Source organism: Emys orbicularis, chromosome 5 (assembly GCF_028017835.1).
Source record: "Emys orbicularis isolate rEmyOrb1 chromosome 5, rEmyOrb1.hap1, whole genome shotgun sequence".
Taxonomy (NCBI): domain Eukaryota; kingdom Metazoa; phylum Chordata; order Testudines; family Emydidae; genus Emys; species Emys orbicularis.
In genome coordinates, this window is record NC_088687.1 from 64,265,907 (window position 1) to 64,280,877 (window position 14,971).

General features: G+C 36.7%; 1 protein-coding gene across 1 annotated transcript; it reads left to right on the forward strand.

Annotated features, from left to right (window-relative positions):
* The first annotated feature begins 341 nt into the window (after window positions 1-341).
* On the forward strand, window positions 342-14,077 carry TDO2 (tryptophan 2,3-dioxygenase). The gene is made up of 12 exons (XM_065405511.1): window positions 342-376; window positions 757-865; window positions 3,486-3,576; window positions 4,400-4,470; window positions 6,951-7,078; window positions 9,112-9,298; window positions 9,599-9,706; window positions 10,827-10,938; window positions 11,262-11,319; window positions 11,720-11,799; window positions 12,516-12,606; window positions 13,924-14,077. Exons 1-12 carry the CDS (start codon window positions 342-344, stop codon window positions 14,075-14,077), a joined length of 1,224 nt encoding a protein of 407 aa, XP_065261583.1.
* The last annotated feature ends 894 nt before the right edge of the window (window positions 14,078-14,971 follow it).

Consider the following 14,971-nt stretch of genomic DNA (forward strand, 5'->3'; position numbering starts at 1 on the left):
ATCCCAGAGTATGTGCCTGACTGAAAATGACCAAGGTCAGAAGAACTTTAGTGAAAGCTGCTTACAGTATGTGACATTTGACCAATGTGAGCATTGCAACTCTTCTTGTTTTGGGTGACTCAACTAACTAAACAGCCAATAAAACAAATACTTACTGAGGTTTGTGTCCGGGTAGCTTCTGTAATAATTACTGAATGCCAGGGATGGGCAGATGGAGTAGTAGGGGATTGGCCTGTACACTAAGATCAGGTTACATAAAAGGCAGCTGCAGCAGGTTTGGGAATGTTAGTAGAATATATCCCTGGGGAACACTGCTCAGTGAGTTATTGGATTCTGGAGCCATGAGTGGGTGCCCATTTTGGGGGAACAAATATCAGTGAGTATATTTCTCTATTTACTGCATAATGTCAGTTAACAGGATAGATACAATGTGAACGTTAAGTTTAAAATTCAAAAGGAGGATATTAACTACCAAGATTTAAATAACTATATAGACAACACTGAATGAAGGAAGCTGGACTAAGAATTCTTTTGAGCATTGGCTATTGGGATATAGTAGATATGAAAGTACTTAGATACTATAGTGATGTGTATGCTATAAAGGTTGAAGATAGATACATGCTGTTTATTTTGCTTATCATATATGTTCGCGAAACTGAGCCACCGAAGCAGATCAGTGCCTAAATTTTAGGCACAATTACTGCTCTGACATTTTTAGCTCTGTTATTTTATTTAGTAATTTTCTTTTATTCCTAGATTTAATTTTAATAAACTGTCTTTGGAGGATGAGGAAGGAGAAGACAAGTCACAAGAAGGGCTGAATAAAGCCAGCAAAGGCGGACTTATCTATTGCGACTATCTACATGTAAGTGTGAAGATTGGATTATGTTACTGCCCTGATGCCTGTTACAATTTGAGATGTTGACATATGGCACTTTCCTTTCCCTCCCTCTGCCAGGGAAGGCCAACAATCAAGGCAAGTCCTTCTGATCCCTGTTCCACTCCCAGCTCTCAGGATGTATCCACAGGCATCTATATCTCTTGTCCTTTGAGTTAAACAAACTCCCACCCCAGATTCCATGACAGCTCACATACCTGTTAATGTTAATGGGATGCTTGATTATTTTTTAACTTGTTGAGAAAACAAATTGTTGTTTAGTCAGGAATTATTTTTAGTCCTGCAGCTAAATTGTGAATGGAGAAGGGTTCAAGTAGAGATTTACACTGAGATGCATATAACACATCACCTTGATAAATCACAGCAAAGCAGAAGATTCATTGTTTTGGCAGATGGTTACCCAGGGCAAACTTCCAGTATGCTCAGCAGGGGCTCTGCAGTTCTCATTAGCCATTGTGATTAAATCCCTGAGCAGTAATCTGAAAAAAAATACATCTAAGTGTCTGTAAAATGTTGTAAATTTAGCTCATGGACCCAGTTCTTTCATCAGTTGCACTGATGTAAACTGAAATAAGTTAAGTTACTCTAGACTTATACAGAATTTGTCCTAAAATTTATATAATTACATAATTACATTTAAAAAAACAACCTTCATTAAAAGAACAATGTCAAGCACTCAGAATTTAGGAAATGCCAGTAATATGATTCCCGGGCAACTTTGATTCAGCACGCTTGTGTGTCTGCATACAATACAGTCTTTAATAAGATGATCACCAGAGCATTTTTTTCTACAGGACTTCTGCCTCACTGAAAATGAATTTCATTCACATATGATTTATAGACTACATTAGCTATTTTCCTTTCCCATCCCTTCCTTATCTTCTTTAATAAAAAGCAAATGAAAAAGCTGTTCAAATGGCTTTCTGAACTATACTGCCTGAAAGAACGCATGAGTATCTAAAAGTCAATAGATGGCTAGATTTTGCCATTTTTCTTCATGTTAAAGATTAATAGATTTTAAGACCACAAGCACCCATTGTGATCATCCAATCTGGCCTCCTGCATAATACAGGCAATTTCCCTGAATTAATTCCTGCTTCAAGTTCAATAGTAGTTGTTGAACTAGAGCATATCTTTTAGAAAAACAGCCTATCTTGATTTAAAAACTTCCAGTGATGGAGAATCCATCACAACCCTTGGTAATTTGTTCCAATGGTTAATTGTTCTCACTGTTGAAAAATTGCGCCTTATTTCTCGTCTGAATTTGTTGAACTTTAACTTCCAACCATTAGATCTCATTATAGTTTTGTCTGCAGGACTGAAGAGCCCTCTACCAAATTTCTGTTCTTTATGTAGGTATTTAGAGTGTGATCAAATCACCCCTTAACATTCTCTTCGATAAACTAAATAGACTGAGCATCTAGACTTCCACTATCTCTCATAATTAGGGCCCTACCAAATTCATGGTCCATTTTGGTCAATTTCACAAGCATAGGATTTTAAAAATCATACATTTCATGATTTTAGCTATTTAAATCTGAAATGTCATGGAGCTGTAATTAGACATATGGTGATATACCTATCTCATAGAACTGGAAGAGACCCTGAAAGGTCATTGAGTCCAGCCCCCTGCCTTCACTAGCAGGACCAAGTACTGATTTTGCCCCAGATCCCTAAGCAGCCCCCTCAAGGATTGAACTTACAACCCTGGGTTTAGCAGGCCAATGCTCAAACCACTGAGCTATCCCTCCCCCCTTGGGGCCTGACCCAAAAAGGAGTTGGGAGGGTCACAAGGTTATTGTACAGTGGGTTGCAATACTGCTACCCTTACTTCTGTGCTGTTTCTGGCAGCGACACTCTGCCTTCAGAGCTGGGCATCTGGAGAGTGGCAGCTGCTGGCCAGGAACCCAGCTCTGAAGGCAGAGCCACCACCAGCAGCAGCACAGAAGTAAGGGTGGCATGATATGGTATTGCCACTCTTGCTTCTGTGCTGCTGCTGGCAGAATGCTGTCTTAAGAGCTGGGTGCCTGGCTAATGGGCACTGCTCTCTGGCCACCCAGCTCTGAAGATAGTGCAGAAATAAGGGTGGCAATACTGTGACCCGCCAAAAATAACCTTGTGACCCCCCCCTTCAACTGCCTTTTGGGTTAGGACCCCCAATTTCAGAAACGCTGGTCTCCCCCCGTGAAATCTGTATAGTATAGGATAAAGGCACATAAAAGACCAGATTTCACGGGAGGAGACCAGATTTCACGATCCGTGACATGTTTTTCATGGCCATGAATTTGGGAAGGCCCTTCTCATGAGGTATGTTTTCCAAATAGTACTTTACTCTGCAAATAGCTCCACTGAGGGTGGGAGAATCATATTTCTTTCATCTACTCCCAGATATAAACAACAGAAAAAATCAATGGATTGGCTCACTATTAAAGTGCAGAATAAATAAAATGCAACTAAAAACCTGTGGGTTTTTTTATTTTTGTTTTTGTGTGTTTTTTGTAATATTCACATAAGTTCCCATCAGGAACATTTTGTCGAAAACCAACAGTGGAGTTTGAGATTATTACAAAAATTCTTTCTTTTAAAGCTGGACAAAATATTGAATGCTCAAGAGCTGCAGAGTGAAAAAAAAGGAAACAAGATCCATGATGAGCATCTTTTCATTGTGACCCATCAAGGTAAGCTACAGGACAGAAAAAGGTTGTTGTTTGGTGCAATCGCACCATTTGTTTATTTGGTGCTAAAACATGCACAGAAATTGTTTTGATTTTGGATACAGTTATAAATTCCTACACGAATACAAGCTTTCTCTTCCATTCCCGTGCCAATACAGTATTTGTGTGTGTGTGTGAGTCCATAATCCATACTTGAAGAGTTTTAGTAGAGAATGAGAATACCCCTCAACATAATTAATTATATACATAAGAATGGAGATGGCTTAGTGACCTAAGTCTCAGGTTTAGAACACCTAGACTCCTCAGAACTGTAGCTTCAATTGTGGTGGAGCAGATTCAGCCATCTAAAATAGTAAAATGAGTACTATGCTGTTTACTGTATTTGGGTCTTTTTTAGAAGACATCCAAACACTGAGGTTCTGTCTTATCTGTTTGGACATTACACATCCCATGGTGCTTTGTGTAAGAGGACTGGTTTGTCTTGGTAGCCTGGCCAGGTTTTCTCCTCTGCCCAACTGTTGTTAATATGCTATATGCCACCCTAGAGTTCTAAAAGTGAATATACTGTAATTAGTTCCGTTAACAGTCTCAGGTGCTAAATTAGTCCATGCAACAATGGTCTGAAGAAGGGAGAGATTCTTTAAACAGCAGGTACATTTGTAAATCAGTATTTCTTACACCCCAATCACATGGAAATAGAACATTAATTTTAAATTAAGGTTTAACAATAAATTTGGAAATTAACCTCTAATCTACTTGCCTAACTTCTTTCTACATACCAGCAATGGCAATGAAATTAACACTAACAATGCCTTTCTTATTGTAGCTTATGAACTTTGGTTTAAGCAGATTCTGTGGGAACTGGACTCAGTTCGGGTGATCTTTCAGAATGGCCGTGTAAGTTATATACAAATATTTATCGTATGAAAACCCAAGCCTCTTTCTGAAAGTTTGATTTTTACCAAATCAACACATACCCCAAAAATGAGATTTAAGGCTGAAATTCAGCTCTTTAGTGATACCACTTTGCCATTATGATAGTCCACATATTTTGATCTGTAAAATCATGCACTGTTCTGAGGACTGTATCCTCTAAAGTAACTGACCCACACAGATCACTCTTCAGGAGCAATCACTTTGGCCAAACTACTCAAAAGCTCTGATGATGGTTATCTGTGTGGGTTGCAAATACTAACCTAGAATTATTTTACTGCCAAAAAAGCATGGCTAAGAGAAAAATTATAAATAATATACTAGAGGACGTTTTCCTGTTTTATATACCAGCAGTTTTATACAATTCAATGTCCCATAGGCCATCTATCTGCCTATATTTTTTTAAAATAGCAAAATTATTTAAAATTATTATTTGTATGTTGAAAGTGTCCCTTACTTCTGAAATTTCTGGTCCACTTATGCAAAATATTTAATGTTTTTTATCCATCAGTATATAAATTGCTGGTAAATAAAATAGGAAAAAAATCTCTAGTATTTGGATGTGATTTGATGAAACTGGTGAGGGGAATTATCAAATCAACAGCAGATGCTTATATGATGAAACCTGAAAAAAAAAAAGTGAATATTTTGAGCATTTATTAACACTGCCCCAGAGTGAAATTCTTTATACACTTATGAATTGTAATGACAAACTCTTGAGTTTCCTCTGATGTGTTGTCAATCAGAGATGGCTGCTGTATGGGATTTTAATAATAAACTGATAGTTGTAAATGAAAATCCAGCACTTGTGGATATTATAAAGACATGTAGCATTGTTTGGAAGTAGACCTTGTAGTAAAATGTGGGGAAAAAGATGCAAAAAGTTTCATGAAAAATTAGCCCCCCCCCTTTTTTTTTTTCTGAAATGTAGTATGTTGATTATTTTTTGTTGAAATCTGAAATTCAGAAAATTTTAACCATCTCTAAAATGGGAGACGTTTCTCCATGAAAGTAATATTTTGTTGAAATGTAATTTAAAATGTTGTTGAAAAATTGAAATTCAGAAACCAGTGGGAGGATTATGAAAAAGATTAAAATGTAGCATTTTCATCCCTCCTTTGGTATTTCTTGGTTATACTCATTGACTGCCTTAGCAATCTCAAGTGGAATCCTGACCCCATTGAAGGCAATGGCCATGTTGACACAAAGTTGGCTTGGGAACTGCTCTGCAGTTCCTTCCCCACTCACTTCTCCTATTTCTTCCTTTATCCCCACTTCTGTTTGCTAGCAAGCATCTTCTCAGCTGTGCCACACCACTTTCTTAGCCACGTTACCTCTCCTGTTTCCTCTGGCCTGCTTCTCCATTGACTCTAATTGAATTACACTGTGGATGACTTTGGCCTAGACTTTCAACTCTTTCAGGTTTCAGAGTGGTAGCCGTGTTAGTCTGTATCAGCAAAAACAACAAGGAATCATTGTGGCACCTTATAGATTAACAAATTTATTTGGGCATAAGCTTTTGTGGGCTAAAACCCACTTTATCAGATGCATGGAGTGGAAAATACAGTAGGAAAATATATATAGCAGTACATGAAAAGATGGGGGTTGTCTTACCCAGTGGGGGGTTGAGACAAATCAATTAAAGTGGGCTAGTATCAACAGGATGAAAAATCACTTTTGTAGTGGTAATCAGGGTGGCTCATTTCAAACAGTTAATAAGAAGGTGTGAGTAACAGTAGGGGCAAATTAGCATGGGGAAAATAGGTTTTTTTTAGTTCTTGTAGTGACTCATCCATTCCCAGTCTTTATTCGGGCCTAATTTGATGGTGTCCAGTTTGCAAATTAATTCCAATTCTGCCGTTTCTCATTGGAGTCTGTTTTTGAAGGCTTTTTTTTTTTTTTGAAGAATTGCCATTTTTAAGTCTGTTATTGAGTGTCCAGGGAGGTTGAAGCGTTCTCCTACTGTTTCTTGAATGCATAATTCTTGACATCTTATTTGTTTACTGCTCTATATATCTTCCTACTGTATTTTCCACTCCATGCATCTGATGAAGTGGGTTTTAGCCCATGAAAGCTTATGCCCAAGTAAATTTGTTAGTCTATAAGGTGTCACAACTCTTTCAGTAACTTTTTGAGTTAAAAACATGGGAAAAATAACTCCTTTATAACTGACCCAATTAGAATGAGTAAGCAGCCAGAGCAAAAAGCCCTCATAGTTGATCTTTTGTGTATATATAAAGCCTAAAAATCATGATTTTAGTTATATGCATGAGTCTACATTAAATACAAAACTTTGCTATTGATTTTTACACGGAATACACTGAGATACTGCAGTGATGGGTGAATAACATCCTAAAAGAGATTGATGGGTAGAACACACAGGTATAAATGGCTTATCGGCTCAACGGTCTCAATCTGGTCATAAGTATTTCTTTTCTAATAAGGTGAGAGATGAGAGAAACATGCTCAAGGTTGTTGCTCGAATGCACAGAATTTCAATGATCCTTAAGTTACTTGTGGAGCAATTTTCAGTTCTAGAAACTATGACTGCATTGGACTTCTTTGATTTCAGGTAAATATTATTTATTATTTATTGATTAGCATCAATGCTTATGTAACTGTCCTCACTAGAGCTAACAGTGCGGTTTGAATCCAGGACTTTCAGAACTGAAAGCCTGAGCCTCTACCACTCAGCTGAAGAACTAAATCAATTAGGTCAGCACCAGGGCCGGGTCCAGCGTTTTTGCCACCCCAAACGGCGAAAAAAAGAAAAGAAAAAAAAAGAAAAGCCGCGATCGGCGGCACTTCGGCGGCAGCTCTACCGCCGCCGCTTCATTCTTCTTCGGTGGCAATTCGGCGGCAGGTCCTTCCCTCCGAGAGGGACGGAGGGACCCGCGGCCGAATTCCTGCCGAAGAGCCAGACGTGCTGCCCCTCTCCGTTGGCCACCCTAAGCACCTGCTTGCTGCACTGGTGCCTGGAGCCGGCCCTGGTCAGCACAATGAGTGTGTATTTGGAAGAGAAGCAGCTGTATTAATAAAAGATAAAGATCAATAATGGTCTCTAACTTGATTGCAAGTCCAATGTATTCTGAGGTTTTTAAACAGATGTTTGTCTTAATTATTTGTATCTGACTTTGCTAGCTGAGATCACCATTACAAAACGAAAATAACAGTATGTAAATAATCAAAATGTCCTGTCATTTGGTAATGCCAAGTTAAGACTTAGCAATTTCCTTACACTATTCACAGCCACATGTTCTCTGCAACATTTTATGTCAATTCATAAACTTGTGTGGGTGAGAGAAACCCACGCTCCACATCTAGAGCATGAGCTAGATGTTTTAACCCACTGGTTCTGGGGCTTCACACATCTAAACTTCAAAAGGTTTGCAGTGGTCCTGGATCACTGAAATATAGTGTTTCCAAAGCCTGTGGGAAGCAGCATGTTGCTGCCAGCTTTTTGCCACCGACCCTCCATCTCTCTTCACTTCCCCATTTCCCTACCCGGAATTTCTCCTCTCCATCTACCGATAGAAGCAGACAGCATTGCCTGGAAGCTTGTATAGCTCTTTCTGCTGGCCTGGCTTCTGGGATCCATCTGCCTGTCTCGCTTCCAGGAAAGAACTCCTAATTATTTCACACTCCACTATTGCTCCATGCACCCCCATTTCTAACTTTCCTGTGGTTTCCACTTGGGTCACATGTGGTCATGTCATCCAGCTCCCATCCCTTCATGGATCCTTTTGGCAACCTATATATTTGCCTTCTAATTCTCCCTATTACCACTTCATAATACCCCAGAAAACATCACTCATGGCCCTTAAAGGTTGCCATAATCCTTTTCTCCCATTTTTAAATTAAAAAAAAAAAAAAAAAAAAACAGGGAGAGAGAGAGTAAATAAGTGGATTAACCTTCTATTTTGAGAGATCCTCAAATGCAATTTTCAGAAATGTATTATTGTATAATAGGCAATTATACAACCAAGTCAACGACTTTCAATTCCATTATTATAACCACAGTATCCCTTATTTTTGAACCACTAAATTTGCCAGGGAATGGGAATCCTGGCTATCCTTATTAATTAGTTCTTCCAACTTGCCAACATAGTTTAATTTTACATCAGTCCCACATAACAAAAAACTAGCCATGGTGACACCAACACCTTATCCTTTTGTCCAGAAAAAAACCCAGACAAAACATTGTTCTGATCAATGGAATAATTTAAACACCAATGAACATATTATAATTTATTTTAATTTGAATGACTCAAGACACCTTTCTTAATACCTGTTTGGCTATGTATGTTTAGAAATAAATTAATATTCATATTAAATTTCCTTCTGAACATGTTTTTTTTTTAAATATTGATTCCAATATATAATTTGTTGTTATTTACTTAAAAATAAAGAAATCAGATTTTCATTGTGATATCTGGGTTGCAACAAAGGAAATGTCAATGTTGTGGTATATCAGAGCATCTATTTGATATGCTTTTAATGTTAGAAATGTCTATATAGTTTTTTTTAGTTATGAATAGGAAAACCACAAAATACCCTTATTTTTGAAATAATATGTCATTACTCTATCTTTTTTCATACCCAAAGAGATTACTTAAGCCCAGCATCAGGTTTTCAGAGCCTGCAGTTTCGCCTGTTAGAGAATAAGATTGGTGTCCCACAGAGCCTGAGAGTCCCTTATAACAGAAGGCATTACCGTGATAACTTCAAGGGACATGAGAATGAACTGCTGCTTAAATCAGAGCAGGAGCCAACACTTCTGCAATTAGTGGAGGTAAGTGTTTAAGTGTAGACCTGCCCTATTTTAAAGTAGTATTCTTACCCTATTTTTGGAAGGAGAAATTGATTGAGCGAGAAATTCCCAGTTTCTCAAAGGTATTTAGGCATTTTATTGAAATCAATGGGAGTGAGATGCCTAAACACTTTTTGGGCTGAAGTGACTTGTCCAGGTCTACAGAGGGAGTCAATGTTAGATGGGATTAGAAGTGCGGAGTTTGTCTTCCAACTCTGGGATCATTTAAGAGTAACTCATGATCTGTATCACCTATTTGCTTTATGTTATTTTATTTTTAAGGCATGGCTGGAAAGAACACCAGGACTAGAACCAGAAGGATTTAATTTCTGGGGAAAATTTGAAGTGAATGTGTTAAAAAGTCTAGAAGAGGAACTGGCAATGGTTCAGGTAAATTATGTATCCTTAGTCTATCAATAAGCATAAAATATGTGATAAAAGAAGATCCTGCCATTTTAGTTAACATTTTAACCCAATCACTGTTCCTTTCCCTTGGTTCATTCAGTCTTAAACAAACTTTGTTTTTAAGGAGCAATGGAACTATGCACTTGTTTCAGGCATATATGGGCCAGTTTATAATTTGACTTCTAAAACGTGTGCTATTTGAGTGATTTTTTGATTGCAAAAAACAGGGTTGAAATCCTGACTCCAGTGAAATCAATAAGAGTTTTGCCATTGACCTCACTGGGGCCAGAATTTCACCCCAGGCACTTGAGTCTGAAGATCAAAGTGCAACTCTTCTAAGAACAAGCCCATGGGAATCCGTATGGAAGGAAATGTTTGCATACACCACTGTGAGGTGGAACTGTGCTGTTTCACATAGCTTTACTAAATGGTACATATGGGTTTGACAAGAAGGGATTTGCACATACTGATATTGAACTTATTGAACTATATATGAATATTAGCATGAGAAGAATGTTTTGCTTTTAAAAACAAATCATTTAGTTGCTCAAGAGGACAAAAAATATCTAGATGTGAATGATTATGTATCTAACAAAATGCTCTCGTGAATTTTGAGAATTCATTTTTGGAAATGAATTTCTTTAGGTCAAATCACATTTTTAATGAAAAAAATAATTCTGTATTCAAAATCCGGGAAATTTTTACCAGCTCTAAGATTAATATCTTTCTAAATGTTGGGTTTCTTTTTCTTTCTTCATTCAAATGACGAAACTATAAAATCAGACTTCTAAGAACTTAAGGACAGATTTTTTTAAAAAAAGAATTAATTATGTAATTGTGTTCCCATCTTGTGCATGCATTGATCTCAACTAGGTATGAAAACTGGCTAACTGATGTGGTGATTTAGGTACATTTGTGCATGCACTGGTTGTAATAATTGTGTTTTGCATAGGCAGTGGTATATCTAACTTGTTTGAAAACATGGTCCTTACCCAAAATGTGTAAATTCATAGAGGTATGATGCTGAAAATTGCAACTGTATAATAAATAATTCAAAAACTGTAGGCCTCTTCTAAAAACAATTATTTTGTTTTATATTTTAAAGGCCAAACAAGAGTCAGAGGAAAAAGAGGACCTACTGGCTGAACTTCAAAAACAAAAAGAGATTCTTATTTCATTATTTGATGAAAAACGCCATGAACATCTTCTTAGTAAAGGTAGGTTATGTTCACATCTGGAAAAAGATAATTTGATAACAGTAACTGGACCCTTTGTGAAAAGAAGTTTAAAAATACAAGGAAGAAAGTTATCTTAGAAAGTTACTTGTGATTTGCTTTTTTTAAATCTTGAGTTTTATGATGATTTGGCAATTTTCCAGGTAATGGTGGAATTCAGTATACAGCTACTTTTGAAGCAACTCTGATAGCTAAACACTATAATGTATACTTTTTTCCTACCATATATTTTTGTATACTATAGTGGACTCTGGACATTTGCAGGAAAATTAACGCAAAAACTAATAACATCTGTAATTTTGCAGGAGAAAGAAGACTCTCTTATAAAGCATTGAAAGGAGCTTTAATGATCTACTTCTACAGGTACAGTAAGGTGATATTTCTGCAAGATTTAGTGGGAATGGTGACAAAAGGAAGAAGTCAAGGGTAGATGATGTATTATACACCACAAATTGTGTATGTACACAATTTGCGATTTGTTGAAAAGCTATTCTAAATCATATACTGTACTTTAGCAGGGTCCTTAAATTCTCCTAAGGCCAAATTGCTATAAACATGGAACACAATGCAACTCACATTTTAGGAGGGTGAAAGCACCTATTAGAATACTGATTTTTGTATTGGTAGAAGAAATTTAGGAGGGGAAATTACCAAAGTCAGTGCTATGCACACTTGAAGTGGTACTTTGACAAACATGGCATAATAAGAAAATATCAGTAAGGTAATAAGCACTTTCTTTGTGTCTTGTATTTCATTTTTCAAGAGAGGAGCCTCGCTTTCAGGTTCCCTTTCAGCTTCTTACTTCTCTCATGGATATTGATATACTCATGACCAAATGGAGATGTAAGTTTCCCCTTCTTTATCGTGGTAGTATCTCTTTTAGGTACAAGATTGTTTTTCCCTTTATTACTATAGTTGTAACCAAGGTGTGTTCAATTAGAATTCAGAAGACCTCCTCCCCTTCTTATTCTAAGGACAACTGCTTTTGCTTTGATCTGGAGGGCAGGTGTGACAGTTCCTTAACTGTTGATGCATGTACATGGAACAGCCATTGCCTTCCTTTTGAAACTAAACCTATCACCTCCATGATGTGCCTAAAATTGGGGCAACATCTTTGTATCTAAGAGAACTACTGTATATTTCCCAGTTTCTCCCCTCACCTCATGACTCTTCTCTACCCAAACATTCTTTGCACTCTCTTACCCCCTGTCTAAATAACAGGGTGAAACATGTTGCAATCTATGGGATGACAGTTAACAGTACTCCTTACTCAATATGCAACATGCTGAAGAGTGATAAAGTCTCCCTGATGACCTAGTGGGTCACCCTCTCTATGACCTTTATCTCTGATGTCCCAGGAAAATGGTCATAAGCATTCCCCTGAACCTCAGTACCTCACATGAAACTGTGATGCAATACAACTGGCTATCTGGCCAGCTTTAATTGTCATTTCAGTGGTCAACACCATTATAACCAAACCCTTGTTTGTATCCTAAAGCAGCAACTTAATATAAAAAGTAAGTTATAAATGCCAAATTCTATTGATTTCTGTTGCTTAGACAACCATGTCTGCGTGGTGCACAGAATGATTGGCAGCAAGGCTGGCACTGGAGGATCATCAGGCTATCAGTATTTGCGCTCAACAGTGAGGTAAGCATGAAGAAAAAATATTTAAACTTCACAATATTATTCTTTACCACTCCTTAATCTGCATACAGTACATTACATTAATATGAATAATACTTTTCACTTCATCATATCCATGTAAAAAGTATTTTAGTATTAGTGAAAGATTCCAGAAAAAAAGAGCATAGGCCCAAACATATTGAAAATAAGCAATTAGTATTACATAACCAGTGTCTACCGACACTTTGAACATTGGCGTCTTTATATAAATAGCTGTGTATAAATAGCAGGGAAATGGTGATCTTTTATCTTAAAAGCTAAACTATTCTTTGAATTTAGGGACCGGGAACACTTGAACATATGCTGGTAAAAGATATTAGCTTTACTGTTTATGGCTTTTCAGTTCCTTTTTGTGTTTTGTCAGTCAACTTGTGAGAAAGAAGGTTTTTTTTTTTTTTTTCCCCAAGTGACAGGAGGGGATAGTCCATAGAAGTCAATGCAGATGTGAAGATTGATTTATTACTGAATATGCACAGTTTCAGTCATTTAATATTTTCTCATATCCAGTCAGTCGGTCAACCCTAAAGCTTATATCTGTACCTACACCTTGACAGTTGAGTTTTGTGCCTGGAGAGCAAAATGCAAAAAACACTTTGGATTGTTTGAAGCATACATGAAAACATCTCTTCATCTAGCTGGAATCTTTTTGTTTTGTTTTTTTGGTAGAAGGTATTATGCAACTAGTAGTTTCAAACACTCTGTGGCTTTTGGCAACTGCTCTAATATTGATTTAGCTCACTCCCCTGAAATGATGTTTGAGATAGTAATTGTCTGTAATTTTCATCAGTCAAAGTAGAAATGCACCAGGTTTGGGGTTTTAGTACAAATGTAACTTGGGCTAGGGTTACAAAAGGCTCTTAGGCTTTTCAGTGAACCTAAATTTCAAGCCTAAATCAGCTAATGACTGTGAGTAGAAGCCATGAAAAAACATGGTTTTGACCTGAAGGCAGTTTTGGTTGAGTTTCACTTTGTGGCTCATTTAAGAATGAAAAATCATGGAGATTGAAACCACATGAATCCAAATCAACTTTGTGTCATTCAGCTCTAGTCTGAACTGCCACACTTGGTGGAAAAAAACTGAAATCATAACTAGTGGATGTTTTCCATTAGAAGATCATGGGGGTTAGCTTGTGTAGTATATCATTCAAACACATTGGGAGTCCCCAGGACCCTGTGTAATGTAATTTGATAGATCTGAACCAAGATTAGGCTTTGTAGAGCCAATTATGGCCTCTCTAGGCTACCATATTAAAGTTAATGCATCTGATTTTATTTTTTCAGCGACAGGTACAAGGTGTTCGTAGATTTGTTCAACCTCTCAACATTTTTGGTGCCGAGACACTGGATACCAAAGATGAACCCAACTATTCATAAATTCCTTTACACAGCAGAATATTGTGACAGCTCCTACTTTAGTAGTGATGATTCAGATTAAAGAACCCTTCCATGGTGATCCATTTTAAAGAACTTTGAACTGTCATATGAACTGGTTTTGACCTTTTGTGAGGTCCCTTAAATTTATTAAATGTTACAAAGCATGTATATATATTTATGCACGCCAGGCTGTAAGATTTAAAGCATGTGATGAAATTTTGGACACATTATAAATAGTATGATTTAGAGATGATACTAACTACTACATTTTCATATTGAGGTATTTTTAAAACATTACAGAAATAAGAAGGCAGAGTTTGCTAAAGGAAACAATATACAGAGATATTAATGACACTTAGCAATACTGGATCAGTTGGATTTCTGTGGCTAATGCTAGGGATTCATTTTGCTCAGTGTCTTTACAGAAATATTTCTGTTACCAAAAATCACATAGGATTTCTAAAATTTCTTTTAGTTTAAATAATCCAATTTACTCTTCTATATTTATGCTTATTTTAGCATTTCTGGCAGCTTGGACAATGAAAGTGGACTAATCAGTTTTACTTTTGTTTAGTTCATTTCTCGTCAATTTTCAGGTTTTCATGCAGTAGCAAATGCTTGAGGATGATTATTATTTACTTTTAAAATATGTCCCTGTTGGGCATTTTTATTGTACTGAGATTTTTATACAGCTAAATTTTAGAAAGTCTAAATATTGAGCTAAATTGGACCTGACAGTGTCCCTAAATAATTTATATGAAAAGAGAAAAATCTTGATTCTTACGTCATAATAAAAATGTGTAATAACTATAAAAGAGTAACAAAATAAATATCTGATATTCTGTTAAATACTTGTTATATACTTTATCTTTGTCTCATACTTCATTTTTTCACTTCAAATAAATGGCTGTTAAAAACTTAAAACTCTTTTTCTTATTATTAATTCTTTTTATTT